At 41.7% G+C, this 17,954-nt stretch overlaps 2 protein-coding genes across 13 annotated transcripts in view; both read right to left on the reverse strand.

Annotated features, from left to right (window-relative positions):
* Positions 1-2,703: 2,703 nt before the first annotated feature.
* LOC128442117 (probable glutamate receptor) lies at positions 2,704-11,819 on the reverse strand. The gene is made up of 9 exons (XM_053424365.1): positions 11,756-11,819; positions 8,990-9,021; positions 7,770-7,949; positions 6,753-6,976; positions 5,973-6,070; positions 5,110-5,327; positions 4,184-4,403; positions 3,004-3,254; positions 2,704-2,925 (listed from the first exon to the last, which is right to left on the reverse strand). Exons 1-9 carry the CDS (start codon positions 11,817-11,819, stop codon positions 2,827-2,829), a joined length of 1,386 nt encoding a protein of 461 aa, XP_053280340.1. The 3' UTR covers positions 2,704-2,826.
* A 1,746-nt stretch (positions 11,820-13,565) lies between these two features.
* The window catches only part of plch2a (phospholipase C, eta 2a), a 199,706-nt gene continuing 195,317 nt past the window's right edge, over positions 13,566-17,954 (reverse strand). For all 12 annotated transcript variants that reach the window (XM_053424354.1, XM_053424358.1, XM_053424357.1 and 9 more), the window contains one exon: positions 13,566-16,346. In XM_053424354.1, the coding sequence (XP_053280329.1) occupies positions 14,722-16,346 (1,625 nt within the window). In that variant the 3' untranslated portion in view covers positions 13,566-14,721. The remainder of the gene's footprint in view (positions 16,347-17,954) is intronic.

Here is a 17,954-nt window from a genome sequence, read left to right on the forward strand (position 1 = left end):
CATTTTTTAAATCTTCAGATTTTCAGTTTTATGTTGCATTTTCATTTGAAACATTGAACCGAGGTCAGGGTTTAGAAACTTCTATGGAGCGATAAAATATAAAACACATACTGCTTGTTCAAACTAGCAAATTTGGTCGAAAGATGACAATTTTGTTTTGTTTCCCAGCTACTGTATGTGGATTGAGACATGTCTCCACACACACCTGTGATGCTGAATCTCCACACTAGCCACTGGTCAGATGTCACATTTGTCACATTTGACAAAATAGAATTATGTGACTCTCAGTGTGCAGCATCAGTCCCTGTTAAATTACCAGGTTTGTAGGGGGGAAAGAAAATAGGTAATTTTCTGTTGAATATTTAATATGTTACATCAAATAAAACAGGATTCTACATTAGTAGACAAGACAGGAGATATAAGACAGTATCTGCCTAAGCACCCTCATCAGTTTATATAACATTGAGCTTTCATGCATTTTCCAAACTGATTTTATTAAATCAACTTTCTACAAACAAACTCACAAATGAGTCTGAGGGCTTCGGGGGCCCTGAGGGTGAGACCCTGGCATTCTCCTACTCTCTCTGGATGTCAGGTCAGCCTTGTACTCTTATCTTATTTACTGCACCATCACTTATGTCAACAACTACTGAATTATATTATCACATCAACTTCTATACAGCAGCCTTTAACTCTAGTGTATGTAAATAAATAACCGACTCTAATAATGGTGGTGGTGCAGCTTCTGTTAGTCCACTTGATGCATATGGAGAGGGAAGGTTTTCACTCATTGTATATTATCAATGAAGTGGTCATGGGACACACGATCTTCAGGCCAAAATAAATCCAACAGCCCCTCCAAGTGGCCACACGGTAGTATTGCAAGCTGTGCAATGGAATGTGACACATACATAGTGGAACATGCAACAGATGTATATTGAGTGTGTATTCATACAGGAGCGATTACATTTATATACGAAAATAATTTATGCACAGTGTGCAGATTTGTTAGATCTCTTCTTTTTTTAACAAAGCCCAAAATCAAAACCACAAGGGGTTTAACAAACTGTACAGCAGCATTACCCTCTCCACTTCAAATCAGACAGATAGGAACCCCTGAAAAACAAATAAAGATATAAATTGTAATATTTTGTTAAATTTCAGCTGCAATACAGAGGTATTTAAGGACTTTTACCATTAGCACCAGGAAGCCTAGAAACAAAAGTTACAAAAATCCAGGCTAGAGGACAAAAAGGTGTGAATTGGGTCCTTATCCGAAGGATAGACTGGGACCACATACTTAACAGCGAGATTCTTGGTCTTGAAACTGCGACTTTAAAGTTGATAGACCAGGTAAATACGTCAGAGCAAATGTTGCAGGCACAGGCTGCTATGGTCTCAAGAATCCAATCTGACATTTGTAACAAAAGAAAACATCCACTTATGACAATAATCATGTCAGGGGTGATACCACTGCTACATGTAGGTCCATGCCCTAGACTGTAAATGAAGATATAAGAGGCATCTACACTCCCTACCACTAGCTAATGAAGCCAATATATCTCAGATGGAAACAAATCTCTGCTGTCAATGATTATGTTTTACCTAATTTTAGAGAACCAAATAGCTTTAACCGAAACACAGTGTATTACCTAAAATGGTAGAAACCATCGTTGAGAAAAATCAATGCACTAACATGGAGCAGGCATGGTTTATAACCTGTACTGCAGCCAGCCACAAGGGGCTGATGGCGATACTTTGGCTTCACTTTTGGGAATCTGTCACGTCATCCATCATTATATTCAGTCCGTGGCTCACACACAAACTGGGGAGGGGTATAAGGAGTATCTGTGACCCAAAAAGCTTTCGAGGATCACAGGCTCTAATCAGGTAAATAAGGAAGTTGGAATGAAATCATTCTACAGATTCTTCAAAACAACTGAGTAAAGGCCCAGTGGATTCAAGCAATTAATTCTTACTTTCTACTTAATACAATAATCCCAACATAAAATAAATTTGTAGATTGAGGTAAAACTCTCAAGTTTTTCGTCATTGTGTGGTCATTGGTTAAAGGTTGTGTGTAGAATTTAGTGACATCTAGTGGTGAAGTTGCATGTTGCAGCTGAATACGCCTCAACTCACCCTCACAGCCTTCAGTTGTCATAGAAAGTCTTACATTAACCCTTTCACACACACATTCATACAGTGCATCTATTAGTAGCACTTTGTTGTTCTATGAGGGGCAATTCAGGGTTCAGCATCTTGCCCAAGTACACTTCGGCATGCAGATGGGGAAGACTTGGGATCGAAACACCGACCTTTAGGTAGAAGGATGACCGCTCTACCCCTCAGCAAAAGCCGTCCAACAGTAACAGTTGCTGTTAATTCTGTGTGGGTTCAATGAGCAACCTTTCACCTTTCATGAAATCTGAGGTTTTGTTTAACTTTTGTGGGAAATATACCTCATAGCTTGCATATGAGTAATGATGCTTTCTTGTTGTCTTTCATATTGTTGTCTCTAAAGTTTAACTAAAAAGAAATGTAAAACAAAGAATTTGGGGGATTTATTTGTAACATAGAAGCAAATACAAACAGTAAAAAACTCAATCTCAAGAAGAGATGTATGTTTATTAGTCAGTGAGAAGTCGACATCTAACAAGAAGTCTGTTGACTAATATGTAGTATTGTTAGTGACCACGTTGGAATTATTTCTACAGAGCCTTTTACGAAAAAGTACAAAACAAACTGAATGGCAGCGCGACATGAAGCTGTCACTACAGAAAGTCCGCTGCTACCTTATCAGAAGCTAACATGTACACTTTTCCTTTAAGCTTTGCTTTTGTCAGGGATGTCTTCCTCTGTGCTCGCTTCTCGGCTGCCAAACCTCCGGTTCAGCTCTGCTGTCAGCTCCGAGCAGCATGATTTCTGTGAAAGAAAAGGTGAAAAAAGTAAGCTATACAATTAGTCCATGGTGTGATCACGCTGTGGGATACCCTTCCCTACCTTGCCATCCTTAGCTTGGTTGCGGGCCCTCGACAACAGTTCCAGCAGGGCCAGCAATAGCCCCACACCCAGTCCCAGGCCCAGGAGGAGGAAGACGCCTCTCAAATCATGGGGCTGCAGGGCCTCTGAGCCGTGGGCCCTGTTGGCCCCCAAGCAGCTGCTGGCCCACCACTTTTGCTGCAGGAACGTTAACGTGCCAGACTCGCTGAGGCTGAGGATAGCCACAGTTAGGTTTTTGGCAAGCAAGGAACCTGGGGGAGTAAAGAGGGATGATGTGGTAAAATGTAAGCAGTTGAACAAACTCCCTCCAGAACCATTAACCTGCTGCTCCAACAGCCTCCACTCTTTTGGTTTTTCATCCAATGCTAAACCAGCTGCGTGGATTTGCATGCAGCTAAAAGAGCATTATCCATCACAGGTGGTGGTGGATAAGGTCCGGCTCACAATCTGGATTGTTGTTAGTTTTGTTACATTAACTAGGTAACAAAACTTGATTTTCATTGAAGAGGGTATTTAACACAGCCAGTAATTTTCAGCCTTTTTGCACTGACTTTTTTTCTCTCAGGCAGTTTACGAGCTTCTCCTGTTCCTGGTCCTTCGATCTGGATGCAGTCTATGAGGAAAACCTTAAAACATCCCAACTCTGGATTGTAAGGTAAATTATCTTTAGCTTTTTATGTTTTTACAGAAACAAATAACATGTAGGCAAGATTTTCTTTAGGGCTATTCCTCTCTTTCGGTCTTTTTAGTCTTACTGTGATGAAGGTTCAAAAGGGGGAAACTGTTACTCTCCTGGAAGCGCTGGTGGTGGTTAAGAATAATAATGAAAAAAGAGATTGAGAAAGAAGTTCAAAGCAGTTTTTAACAATCCATAGACACTGCCTGAAGCAGCCATACCCCCTGGTTCAGGTAAAAAGTTTTGATGGAGGTAGTGCAGAGGCAATTCGGATTATGACGAGTGCTTAATTTGAAGAATATAGAAACATCTGCAGAAAATTTACAACTGATCTATTTGACCATGGAGCAAAAGGCTGGAAGCAACACATGAGGTGATCAATTAAATTCACCTCACCCTTATCCATAGAGTCTGCAATGGAAATGTAACCCAAAGCACTTTCATTGAGGTGACCCACATCTTCCCAAATAAAAGAAAACATCCTTATACGGCCAAAGATCTCACCCAGTGGTGCTGCGATGGCGTAGCCTCTCATACCGATGACCTCCTGTGATCGGACCAGTTTACAGTAACGAGCCACTGCCAAGTCCAAGGACACTGCTTCACCAATGAAAGCAAAGTTTCCCTCCTGGGCACGGCGGAGACCTTCCTCCATGCTGGACACGAAGCTCTTCTTACGCTCCATGTTCTGGTAGATACGCTCGAGCAGAGGATTCTTGGAACTCTGGGAAAGAAAAGAATGAAAGAAGAAACATAATAATCCTGTTGTGCTCTACAAATATTCTGAGTGCACAAGATTTCAGCAGAACACGTTATTGGCTAGACTGACAATGGTGCAGCATGACGTCCTGGAATGTTCCTGATGCAGGTGCACCATTAGTCTGTTGAGGGTTGAAGATGTCATTGGCTCTCAAACAAATTTTTCCATTATCAGAAACCTTTTGTCAATCAATCAAATTTAGTCTTGTAACTTACTTTCAGTACCATAATTACATCTATAAATATCACTCTGATCATTTCATTTATTATTAGACAACCAGTCGGATAGAGCTAGAATATGATGGTTACAATGGTTCCTGGTCTCTCTCTCTTTTCTCCCCTCTTTTTAACACACCTCCTCTCTCCCCCATTTTGTCATTGCTCACCCCAACCGGTTGCCCATATCGAGCCTCGTTCTAGAGGTTTCTCCTTTTTTCTCTCCACGGTCGTTAGTGTTTGTTTATTGTGGGAACTGTTTGTGCTATGACTTTTGACAATATGAATATACTAATTAAGGTAAGGTGGTTCCACAGCAGTTTTAAACTATTTTGCACATTGACCAGACACAGTCTATCCAAATACTAGGTTTAGATGTGGACCATTTATCAAACTATCTCAGGGCAGCTGGAATGACTCCGATCATTTGGAAAGTTAAGAGTAACTGAATTTACCTTAAAGAAAAACATGGTGGATCCAGATTCAACTGTGCCATAATCGATCACATCCTGGTTGGCGAGGTCTTCAAAGCTGCTGATGGAGACGTGTTTGCTGTTGGAGTGCAATTTGGAGTTGAAGTTGCCAAAATAGCAGGCCAGCAGCACTAGAGCAAATAGCCACCAGATGGCGCTGACAAAACGTCCAGAGAGGCCTTTAGGGTGAGGACCGGCACCTGAGAGGACACAGGCAGCGGTCGGTGAGAAGAGCCCACTATGTTAAAGGAATAGTTTGAACTATCCCTTTAAAGCCAAAATATAATATTCATGCTCTGTTCTAAACAATCCAGACAGACATAGTTATGTCATGATAACACCTCCCTGAATGATTAATAATGTCAACAGGATACAGTATTGTATTATGTTAAGATGGCTCTGACTCAGTCAGCTCAGCTCATACAGAATACAAAAAAAAACTGGATCAAAGGCAGCTAGACATTATGCTTCATCTTTATCAAAGCAACACAACACTGTATATGTTCAGCACTGGATTCCAATTATTGTTGCATCTTCTTTAATAATGTTGTCAAGAAGGTATTTTCTTTTAGATTGCAGCTCTGATACCAAAATGTATGCAGTTGTATTAATATATATATATATATATATATATATATATATAGTATATACTTTAAGGTGAAATTACATTTTCTGTTCTGTACCTCACACAAATAATTGGTTTTTAACCATCTCATCACCACCATTGTAACATTCTATCCAACAATATGTTAGCAGAGCAGTGTGTGTATTCTGACAGGTCAGACTGATGCAGCCAACAGTGGGTTTCTGAGGCTGTGGATGTGTTGAGCTGGCTGCTGGGTTACCTTGTAAGGTGAGAGCTCCTGTGATGTACCAGAAGCTGTGCAGCAAAGTGAAGTCGTGCTGCTCTGTGTCTGGCTCGGACCATTCACTGGGACTGATCCTGCACAATGACAGACGACATCATAACCAGCACCGTTAAAGCAGCAGGATTCTGTTTACTGAAATATAACTTTATGTGCGAAGAGGGTGGCAATTAAGGAGCCTTTACCAAAGCCAAGAAATCATATCAGTTGTTGTTATCTAGTCATGATAATAGACAAGACACGAGAAGACTAGACACGTGTGGGCAACACATGACTCGACAAGAAAGGACACATCAAGACACGACAACACATTGCACGAGAAGACAAGACATGAGGATAAATCAAGATTTGACAACACGCAACATGAGAAGATAAGAAATGAGGACAAGACAACACGAGAAGAGAAGACATGAGGACACGACAACATGCTACATGAGAAGATAAGAAATGAGGACACGTCAAGACACGACAACATGCTACATGAGAAGATAAGAAATGAGGACACGTCAAGACACGACAACACGCAACATGAGATGATAAGACATGAGGACACGACAAGATACGACAAAACGCGAAATTAGATAATAAATGTGGACACGACAACGCATGACACGACATGAGAAGACAGGACACAAGATGACAAACTTTATTGTCCCAGTGTAAAATTTGCATTGAACATGAGCTGTGTGTCCTGGTTTCTACAGCATTTGAAGACATTATATCAGTCAACGGTTTCTGTGTTGACCCTCTGAAACGTACCTGCCCACCAGGAATATGCAGAGACCTGTTAGCAGGAAGGCAACGAGGATTCCAATCCACATGTTGGTGGAAAAGGGCGCCAGCAGGCTGAGGGTGCTCTCCTCAGAGGCCACGTCCTTACGCAGGATGAAGCCGATTCCTGTCTGCATGAAGGGGGTGGTCATTTCCACATGTTGCTCTCTGACAGCAGTGAGGGTCAGCGGGGCCACAGCCAGGTCAGCCTCCTGATGGTCCACGGAGGCACACACACATATTCACATGTACAACAGTGTACGTAACATGGTTACACAGTACTGTAGTGTTAAGCAGCAGATACATTTAACTGTTGTTTTGATAGAATTTTTAATCATTATTTGTTACATAATTAAAACTAACCCACAAAGCATGGGAATAATTGATTATTAAACCGAAACTAATTATTTATTACCTTTTATACAAAATATGTGAGACATGGCATTAGTGACCAAAGATTCAATAATTTATAAAAGTATACTAAAATATTGGTTTATTGATAAATTTCACTCCATTTATTAACATGTATTTACAAATAATTGTGTTATTGAATTTCCAACACTTTGGGTCGGAGCAGATCTTCAATTTACTGATTTCAGCTTTGTTAATATAAAGCGGCTTAACATTTAGTAAAAAAGGCTCAAACTGTACATATTATTACCTAATAGTATATCATACAATTTAAACCCTAACATGCTGTACATGAACTGTGATGGGGTGGCTGTGGCTGAGGGGTAGAGCGGTCGTCCTCCAACCTGAAGGTCGGCAGTTCGGTCCCCAGTCTGACCCATCTGCACGCCGAAGTGTCCCTGGGCAAGATGCTGAACCCCGTACATTGCCCCTCATAGAACAACAAAGTGCTGCTCATAGATGCACTGTATGAATTTGTGTGTGAATAGGTGAATGTCAAACTGTACTGTAACGAGCTTTGAGTTGTCATCAAGACTAGAAAAGCACTATATAAATAAAAACCATGATATGACAGTTGCATGGCCTCTGACTTACCCCTCTGACGATCTCACCGATCATGCCGTTCCAGTTGCCGCTGGCATCCATGACTCCGTAGCGGTTATCCTTCACCAGGTGCACATTGTACTTGAGGCCCATTATCTTCGACAGTTCTGTGAGCAGGTCCATGCAGAAGCCCTCCAGCTCAGAGCCTCTGCTCATGGTGTACGGCTCCTCCTGGACAAACAACGCAAACAGACTCATTTTACTGGGTGTGATGGATCACTGAGGGAGAGCTGGTGATACAATGGCTTTGCAAAGCTTCGATTAAAATAAGAAATTCTCAGGATGTGAACGATTATTTGAGGATTACTCTGCAGTCTTCAGAGGATGACTGGTGCAACTCATGTGAGGTGATAAGAGGTGAGAAACGAAATTCTGCAACACATAAGTCAGCAAGGACAAGAAACACCAGGAGGTAGACAACCACTTATAATCAAACCAAGTGTTTATTCACATGATCTGAATCACTTTATTAAGTTATTCAACTGAATGTGGGCCCACCTTATGTATTGATGATGATGTTACAGTATAGGATGAATGTAGGAGTTGAAAGTCAGACTGTAAAATTTTAGCTGATGGGGATTCAAAAGACATCCACTAGGGCGCAGATCAGGGCGCAATGTGATCATGGGGAGACCTGTACAACAAAGTGAGTTCAACATACCCAGGATATCTTTCCGAGATCCAGCTCAACTTAACCGAACAATCTCAATCAGGTTAAGCGGTCAGAGTAAGCTGGTTATCAACTCAGTAAGCCAATCCAGGTTTTCCTCATCAAGATCTGAGCTCATGCACATAATATAGGCTTGTTTTATTACATATAACCAATCACAGACATGGAGAAGTCAACTGGCAGTAGAGCCTCATATTTCACAACCAGGAGAAAACGGTTATATTACAATAATATAAACACATAAGGACATATTTTCGAGCAGAATGGCGCTATCTATAGAACAAGTCATGCAGAGCTATGACTCACATTTACTGATATCTACATCAAACCAACCAAGACTAAGTATATATGAGACTTAAACTCTGAGGATTAATAGTGGAAAATTTGGATAAAAGTTGTAAAATTTCTATTGCTGATAAAAAAAATGTTGAAACTACAAAAGTAAGAAATTCTGGGTAGTAGAGAAGAATGATTCAATTTACATCTGCATGGCCCCAGTTTGGCTATTCTCACCCCTCTGGGTACAAGAAAGAAACAATACCTTTATAGTGGTGATGGATAACTCTTTGGCATCTAAATGGAAAAAACAAACAAACAATTAGCACAATAAATTCTGGATTGTAATGAAGCAAGTCAACGTTATCAAGCATCAGCACAGAGATGAGAGGATTTAGTCTGAGCCACTTGTTTGGCTGATTAGTGGTTTGGTTCCTTGCACACAGGCTTACAGGCAGAGTAGCTCGTGATTCTTAATGAGGCATATTGTTGCTTTGAGTCCCCTTCACGTGTTTTTCTCTCTGCCGCGGCAGTGAATAAGCCAGACAGCCACTGGAGGACAATGGCAGGCTTGTAGTCGGCTGTTTTTCAGGAGATCTGAGAAAAGGCCTCCACACTGAGTGGACGGTTGCAAGGTACACCCTGGGAGTATCTGGGCCCCTGTGAGGGGGATCAAGGATGTTTTTCTTTGCTGTCGTTTTTTTTACCACCCACCAGAGTCTCCGACTCTGCCCATGACACTCGGAGTTATGTCCCTTGTGCTGTAACTGTGACCAATGGCATTCGCAGTGTTCCTAACATGCTCTGCCAGGGTCCATCAGAGAGGGGGGGGGGGGGGTCGAGCGGAGGTGCCAGGGGTGCCTGTTTTCATTATTTGCATATGATAACACAAACAGGGTCCGTTTTGTTCACATAAAGCCAATGACAACCCGTCAGTCTCCCCTAGAGACGATGGCAGGACCTACGATCTGCGGAGATGCCTGTCACTTCATCACTTGCCTGCAGAGCCCCCCCCCCCCCCCCCCGCCCCCCCATACAATTAATTGATTTATCACAGTGCTTTCTGGACCACAGCAAGTCAGTGGCCCCTCCACTGGTGAGAAATGGTGCAGCTGCCACAGTGGATGATGCCCCCTCTATGGTTTGATAGGACTCCAGCAGTGTAGAGGGGCAAGCGGGGGAAAGTGTCAAGTGTGAGGGATGATTTGGGAGCGTGACCCCCGTCTCGGTTGGCCAGAGCTCAAAGAGCGTAGCATCAACTTCGCGGACTGACGCTGGCTCTGGAGGAGGAGATGATCTCATTGGCTGAGTGAAACCTCAGTGGAAGGAGCCACAAAGCACCAAGCTTTACAGAATGTAATGTCAAAAATGACAGAAACATAATTGAGTCAACACATTGAAAATGTGAAGAATAAATGTGCAGCTTCTGTCGACCCTGTCTCCCTGAAATGCTCTGATGGAAAATACATAAGGAACGCAACCACATTAGATTTTTCTCAGAATGTGCTGAGGATATATGCTGCTTATTCAAACATTTGTCAAGTATTTAGCAAATATGTTCATAATGCATGTATCACTAAAATGTTGAAAGAGAACCTCTTTAATTAGGTTGGGGAAAGGCCGTGTTCGGTTTTGATAGAGCAAAGGAAGTTCAGAGGGACACAAACTGTTTAAATTTGAAAACTTCTTTTACGTCTATTCAAAGACCCATTCACCTATCCATCTATCTTTATCCAACCTGAGCCATCGTGACTCTGGATTTCAACTCTAATATAAAAGTAATGTGCCTTGTACCCTCGCATTGTCCACCGCTGCCCTTCATAGAGTTGCCCTTAAGAAAAATCCAGCCACAGTATATATTTCTTTGCTGTTGCAGTTTAGTTATTTTTTTGCATAGAAATGGAATTACATGGAGAAAGAGTTGTGACTGAAACAACCTGATATTAAATGCAACCCACAGAGGTGTAGGTGTGCCCGGCCGTCATTGTCATAGTTACAATGATAGACCTGTGGTTACAGTTGTGGTAGTCAAAGGTTTGGCTGGTTTAGGAAAATAACTAGGTCTGGGTGAAAATACAATTCTTTCTTAAGCATAGATGTCGTTTGTCTGTGGTAAAAATCATGCACTGGCGACTGAGGTTGTTGAACGACTTTGAATGGAAGAAACAATGGAAACTGGTTGTTCTCAGAAAAGGGACAGGTGATACACACACTTTGTGATCATACGTAATCTAATTTTTCATTTTCAGATCATGAAATTAATATTTTTCGTTATTTCGGATCTAGTTTCTCTCCATAAAAAAGGTCCACTTTGCCTGGAGGGAACAAAGGCTACCAGCCAGTTCAAATAGGTTCACGGTCTTCTTTTTCACTTTGGTAAACGACATTGAGGAACGCAGTGAACAATGAGTCGTTTTCCATGACAGAGGAGAGATGAGGAAGAAAAGGTCATCATCAAGAGCATCATGGGCCCTTCTTTGGATTTTCATCCCGCCCATAAAGTCGGGCGATGACTACTGAATGAGAACTGTGCTCTGCCTCAAAACATTTGTCCTTTGACCCTGCTCTAAACTAACCAACACTACGCCCACTCACATATTCTACCATTACTGGCAATAACCCCTCCATTTTAATTGTCATTGCCCTAAATCTTTATCAGACATTTTCTTATATACAAATATTTTGACACACCTTTTCATGTGTTGAAAACAGTTTATTCTAATCAATTTGTAAATACTCTTCTATTTTGTTGATGTGTTCAGCTACGTGCTGCATCTATTGCACTTCTGTCCGTCCTGGGAGAGGGATCCCTCAAATGTGGCTCTCTCTGATTTTCTATGTTCTTTCTCCCTTTTAGCTTTTTGGTAGGTTTTCCTTACTCTTGTTGAGGGCTAAGGACAGAGGATGTCACACTTAGTTAAGCCCTCCGAGACAAATTCTAATTTGTGAATATGGTTAATACAAAGACAATTTGATGATTGATTGAACATTCCAACATGTTTTGCAGTGCAAGGTTGTGTGTTCGTCTCACCTGCTGTAACTGTCCAAGTACTGAAGGCTGCCACACAGAGGAGAAAAACATTGCAGCCTTTCATTTTGCCACAACCTGAAAATCACACAAATTTGTATATTTCTTCAAAACATAATTTACCCAGACCATAACATTTATAATGAGAAACGCTTGATATCAAATACGTTCTACCTAGAAATACCAATCGGATAATAGAAAAACACTGTAGACATGTCTGTTAAAAAAACTTGGTCAAAAACTCCTTACCCCGTTATCTGCAGTGTGGAATAAAACCTTGACTTCAACGCAAGGGAGGACAAGTGTTGGTAGGGTTGTGTTCTGCAGAATGTAGTGGGGGTTTATATGGGGGAGCACAGGGAGGGAGGGAGGAGATATGAGCTCAGAGGGGGAATAGACCTGTGACTGCTGGAACGAGGTTTTGGCAGAATGAAAACTGAAAAAGGGAGGTGGATTGTGGGGTGGTGGTGGTGTAAACAACCTTACAGATGGATTGAGGTCCCAGAGAGTCAGAGGAAGGAGTTTAACTCCTGCCAAACCTTGAGGGACTCTTCAATGTGAGCACTATGTCTGCTTTACTACAGTGCTGACAACACATGATCATGTGAAGTAGCCTTCACACATTTAGAGCTAAAAGTGCATGAATTAAACCCCCCACATTTAAAAATAACATTGATTCCATCAATATTCATATTTTAGTTTCCACAAAACCCCATCCCGTATCAAAACGACACAAACAAGATTTATTTGCACAAAACATTTTTCAAAAACACAATGATTTTATCTTGAAAGGAGGAACTGAATCACTCTGACAAAAACTTTCTCTCCCAGTCTGAAGTGCTAGACAGAGCTCGGAGGTTTCATTTGAGAGGCCAGACCGTGCCAAATTGTGTAGATAAATACAGCTTTAAAAGGAACTCTGCGGTTTTCTTGGAATCCTAATGAAGCCGTCTTTTGTGTTTGTGGCTGGCTGAAGCTGAGTCTGTGGCGCTAAAATGAGCATGTCGTGCTTCACAAAGTCTGACAGAGCTGAGGAAGAGGCCTGGCAGAGTCGGACAGCTCGCCAGGGGTGGCCGTCAGCTTTGGAAACCAGAATTGAAAGGGGACAAACCTCTGAGTGAAAAACTGTGTTCATCGAGGGGCTGCATGGATTCCCAGATATGGCTTCGGGTTTGGCTTTCAAGCCTAAAGCACTTTTAAGTTTAGGTGGATTTCAGCCAGTCAAAGTTGTCCACATTAGATTGCTTATTTCAATATTGACCAGTATCCGAGAGGTTGTCAAAGTAAACGGATTATAAACCATTTTCTTTTGCGCCAGCAAAGGTAGGGAATAAATACATTTCCTGCATACTATCAGGGTCTAAATCAATTTCATTCCATAAACAGCGTCACATTTGTGGCTGAAAAAAAGTCTGGGAAATAGTTTTGTAGCCTTAAAAAAAAAAATCAGAACTTGTTTGGCAAGCGATACTGAAAAGATGTTTTTTTCTCCTTTAATGACTGGTTGGGCTTGTAGACTCTTGTGCAGCCTCAAGTCTTTGTTCTGGAACAGTCTCCCTTCCTACAGGGGGTCTGGGTTCTCCGCCAGAGAGGTTGAGAAAGGTGAGGTCTGGTAAACACAGAACCAAGCAGAGTCCATAATTAAAGCATCAAGCGGACCCTGCCAAAACCAATTAAAGCCAAAGGCTTTTACATGTCAGCTTGTATAAGGCTCAGTTCAAATGCTTTGTTAAAGACTTGTCTTTGTCTCTGAACAGAGGCAGCTGTTGATGGATAAAGTGTAAATAAAATAAATGAGCTGTGAAACTTTCAATAATATTCATTTGAGATTTATTTGGGTCTTAATTACACAATTGTTTGAATTCAATATTATCCCTAAGATTTTGCACAAATAACTGTCATGGCAGTGCAAACAATACAGCAGGTCGAAAAATAAACATGCTTTTATACAGATCATTTCCATCTTGTTTTAGTGCTACAGACCGATGAGAACACAGGGTTTTGGACATGATGCTCTTGTGACCACCATCCAAAACGAAAGATTTGGAATATTACCAAATCTTTAAAAAAATTGTAAAATAAAGCACAGCCTTAGGTTAAACATTACGGTGCATATAAGACATGCAGTCAAGTAAAAAAAGGGCTAAACTCTGTGTCTACCACTTCGTTAAAGTACATGAGCTCAGTGCTGTGACATGCCACAGATCAGAAATGTTTGCAAAATATTGGCAGCAGAGTCAAATTACAATGTAACTACTACACAAAGATACTAAAAGACTTTCGTCCTGCATTGTAAGGATGATTCCTTACCATTTTTTCAAAGACATGAGACAAGTCTCAGCTTTTAGCATCGAACTGTACATTATCTCTTAAATATGATACCATGCCATTATTTTCAAAATATTGCAAGTGGATGCATGGGCTGATAAACTGTTTGACATCAACTATTAATCTTCAGCTTGAAGTATATCATACCATTCGAGTAAATAAAAAAAGTATTTAAAATGGTCTCCTCTGATTATGATCTGTTGGTGCTGGATGTATGTAATGTTAATAACAAAATCTCAAACATGAGAGTAGATCACAGTCAACGTAAACAGACAAAAACTTCTGGTAGTTTTTCACGAAATAAATTCTGACAAGTATCTAACATTTGGTGCAGACAGATGAGAGCTGCAGTAGTTGTTTGTGAATGAACCCCCCCACTATCTTCAAGACAGTGATTCTTGACTGAACAGGTAAAAAACAAAAAAAGACACACAAAGTCAAGGCGAGGGATTGATGGGTCACTAATATAGGAGATTCCATTTTTCCGTGAGATGCTGAAATGATCTGCATTACCAGTTTTCTGCAAGACATGCTGCAAGAACCGCAACTTTCTTTAAAAAAAGATATTAAAATGAGAAAAACTGGACTGTATTACAAAAAATTTCGAACTCTGTCACACTCAGTTCCAAGTCCACCAGTTCTTAGAGTTTGAGCATAAAAAAGACTTCACTGTTTTCAGGGTTTGGGGAGGACTCGGGCTGTCTTGGCGATCCTAGGGGGGTAAGTTGACTCAGCAGGTCCAGGCTGGTGCAGGGACTGCGGGCCGTGCAACACGCCCCTTCGGGGTTTCCCCGCTCCTCAATGGGGCTAGCACTACTTCCACTGCCAATGCTACCAGTAAGGCTAAAACTTGCACTTCTGCCCTGGACCAGGCCCTGGAGCCTCTGCCTTTCCATGGCCTTCTTGGCCCTGTTTGCAATGTACCGCACTCTGCTTTGGCTCCTCGAGGAGGTCCTTCGCACTAAGGTCTCATCCACAGTCTCCTCGTGTGACTCTCTAGGCTTGTTTTCTGAGGCAAAGTCACTTGCAGTCAGTGGCTCCACATCAGTCAATTTCCGTAGTTGCTCTGTCAGGTTGTTGGATGGAAAAGACTTCCGTGGGCTGCCCTTGCGCAGCTGTTCCCTAGTTGGCCTAACAATAAAGCTGCGGCTGATGCTGCGGTACTTGCTGTCAAAGTTACAGGAAATGTCATCAGAGGTCAGATCCCCAAGGCTTTTGGAAATGGAAGTTGTATCTGTTGGGGTTGTGGTTGCAGTGGAAGACCTGTTGGCTGATGACTGCTTGAGCCCTTCCATGTAGAGCCGACTCCAGGTGTGCCTCCTTTGAGTCAGTCTGCTTGGTGAGTCCATACAAGCTTTCTGTGTGGGCTGCAGGGGTCGGGGATTAAGCTCATCTATGGAGCTGTGACTTTGCTGAAGATTTGGGATTGACTTGCTCTTGCTAACTGGCAGGGTATCATAGGAGAGTAATGCTGAGTGACGACAGTTGACCCAGGGAGGAATGCATGTGCTGCTGGCTGTAGGCAGGCTGGTGAGGCTTTTCCTGGCCAGGTTAGGCAGGGACAGGTCAATGACTGTGTCGCTGGAAGAAATGCTAGAGGAGGAGGACATGCTGTCTCGGTGGCTGCTTGGTTCCAGCTTTCTCCAAAGGCGGTCGTTCATGGTTGCATCAGTGCAGACCTCTGGTATGGCTGACTGGGCCTGTCCAGCTGCAGCGACATCCACCCGAACATGACCCTCGCTTTTTGTTCTTCTTACTGGTGGGTGTGATGGCAGACTATTAAAAAGGGCTCTCCTGGCCTGGGCATTCTGAGGTGCTGGAACTGCAGGGGGTCCAGTGAACACTGATGCAGAAGGAGCCTTCGCTCTGTGGTCAGACTTGAATTCTGCCATATCCTCTGTCTTCTCTGTCAGAGTTTCTTGGTTGAATGTATAAGTACTTCTGTTGGTCTGGGTGTCTTGACTGCACTGGGACAGGACAGTATTCTCAGCAGGCTTTGTCGTAGAGAGTGACAGGGTTCTGGAAAGGGTAGGAAACGTCACGTCGTCCCTTATCTTGATGGGGCTGTCCATCAGCCCATTTGAAGCAACAGCCAATGGGGAGTCTGCATTTATTGCTGTGGATGGTGAGTGCAGTAGTCTAGATGAAGCACAATGTGGTGCAAGCCTCTCTTTTGGAGAACGGATGGAATGTGGGTTCCTGGGGTTTTCAGAGCTCAGCACAGGAAATGGAAGGGGGGGAGCTGGTCTCTGCACTGTAGAACAGACTGTGGAGAGAAAAACAAAAAATAACTCATTACCCTCCATCAATTGTGGCCTTTGGTCTATAAAGTTAAACATTATGTGCCTGGATTTAGGATTGAACTAATCTGATGGTTTGGTATCAGCCCTAATACTGACCTTATTAAACTAATATCTGCAAAATGTGACCAATTCACTATTTTGTCGTGAGCAAAATTAAATGCTTAAAACGGATTCTGCGATGTAGCTATTGTTGATGCGCTTCACAATCTATGCATTTGGCGTGAAGGTAGTGGAAGTGCTATTACTGTGAAATCAGAGGTGTACACAGCGCCCCCTGGCACAGTCAACAAAGACCTAACTTTTAGGGGTTAATAACATTTTACATGCTGGTATATAATTAAAGAATAAACATTCACTTTGTTACACAAAAAGCAGGAGAAAATTAGTAAATGACAGGATAATCCCCCCTCCCCCCCAAAAAAAGACAAACTGTTGACAAAATTTACATAATGGGAACACATATATACTTGGTCATATACAGTATATCACTGCATATGATATACAGGTATCTGATTAATTTGCATAATGGTCAAAGGTAAAATATAAAGGTACACAATGAATCAAAGGTGTTACAGGACATTTTAGACTTAGACAGATCTGCTGCAATAAAATTAAATAAATATACCTCATTCTTTTATTCAGCCATTAAACATCCGTGTGGTGCGTATGGGAAATCCAACTCTTCAGTTACCTTTGGCAAACGAGAATCAGCTCTATAGAGAGAACCTTGGAGTATTTAATTTGAGTTATTCTGATGGAGATACTTCTAATTCCCAAACCTCACAAAGTAAACTTGACACAAGGTCCAATTGTTTTCGTTTACCGAGGCTTTTACCTGCATCTCATGGCTAGTTGTGATCTGTATTGTCTTGGTGTGATATTTTGTGTGTAATTTGTTGTCGGGTCTTTATTATTGGGAATTTCCGAAAAGAATAGGTTAATGTATCACACACTTTAATTAGTTTATTATAATAACACAGTCCTTTCTAGATCTACAACTACTCAAATTAAAGCTGATACTTTTAAAATAGTGTCCATTATTCAAATTCTAAACAAATGTTTTGATCCTGAGAAAAAAAAGTGAAACTGTCGAAATACTTATTGACTGGATTGTAAGGCATATGTTTTAATCAATCCAATAAACTTTAAGACGGAATACATTCAACACTGAAAAGTGATTCTGTGCAAACTTCAGTTTAATGACTGGCATTTTCCAGTAGGGTCTCTGTCTGGACATGCACCTCTTTTCACTGATGTCTACAGAAAAAAAAACTAGCACAGGGCTCCAGACTAACTTTTTCCTTGGTTGCACTGGTGCGCCTAACTTTATCATTAAGTTGCACCACCACATACGCTCTGTCGTTGGCGTAGGTTTGGTTGACATTTAACCCGTTCTTTTTCATGAGGACTGCTCAAGCAATTCCTTTCTAAAGGCATAGTTTTAAATGTTCCTGTTTCTAGTACGCTCCGAATCTTGATCTGGTTCTGAATCGGATGAAGCCATCTCCACGGAAGATAGTAAATCATGATTAGGAGCGGAGGAAGGTGTAACAACTGGAATGACATCCGTC

The sequence above is a fragment of the Pleuronectes platessa genome, chromosome 6 (genome assembly GCF_947347685.1).
Source record: "Pleuronectes platessa chromosome 6, fPlePla1.1, whole genome shotgun sequence".
NCBI classification, from domain to species: Eukaryota; Metazoa; Chordata; class Actinopteri; order Pleuronectiformes; family Pleuronectidae; genus Pleuronectes; species Pleuronectes platessa.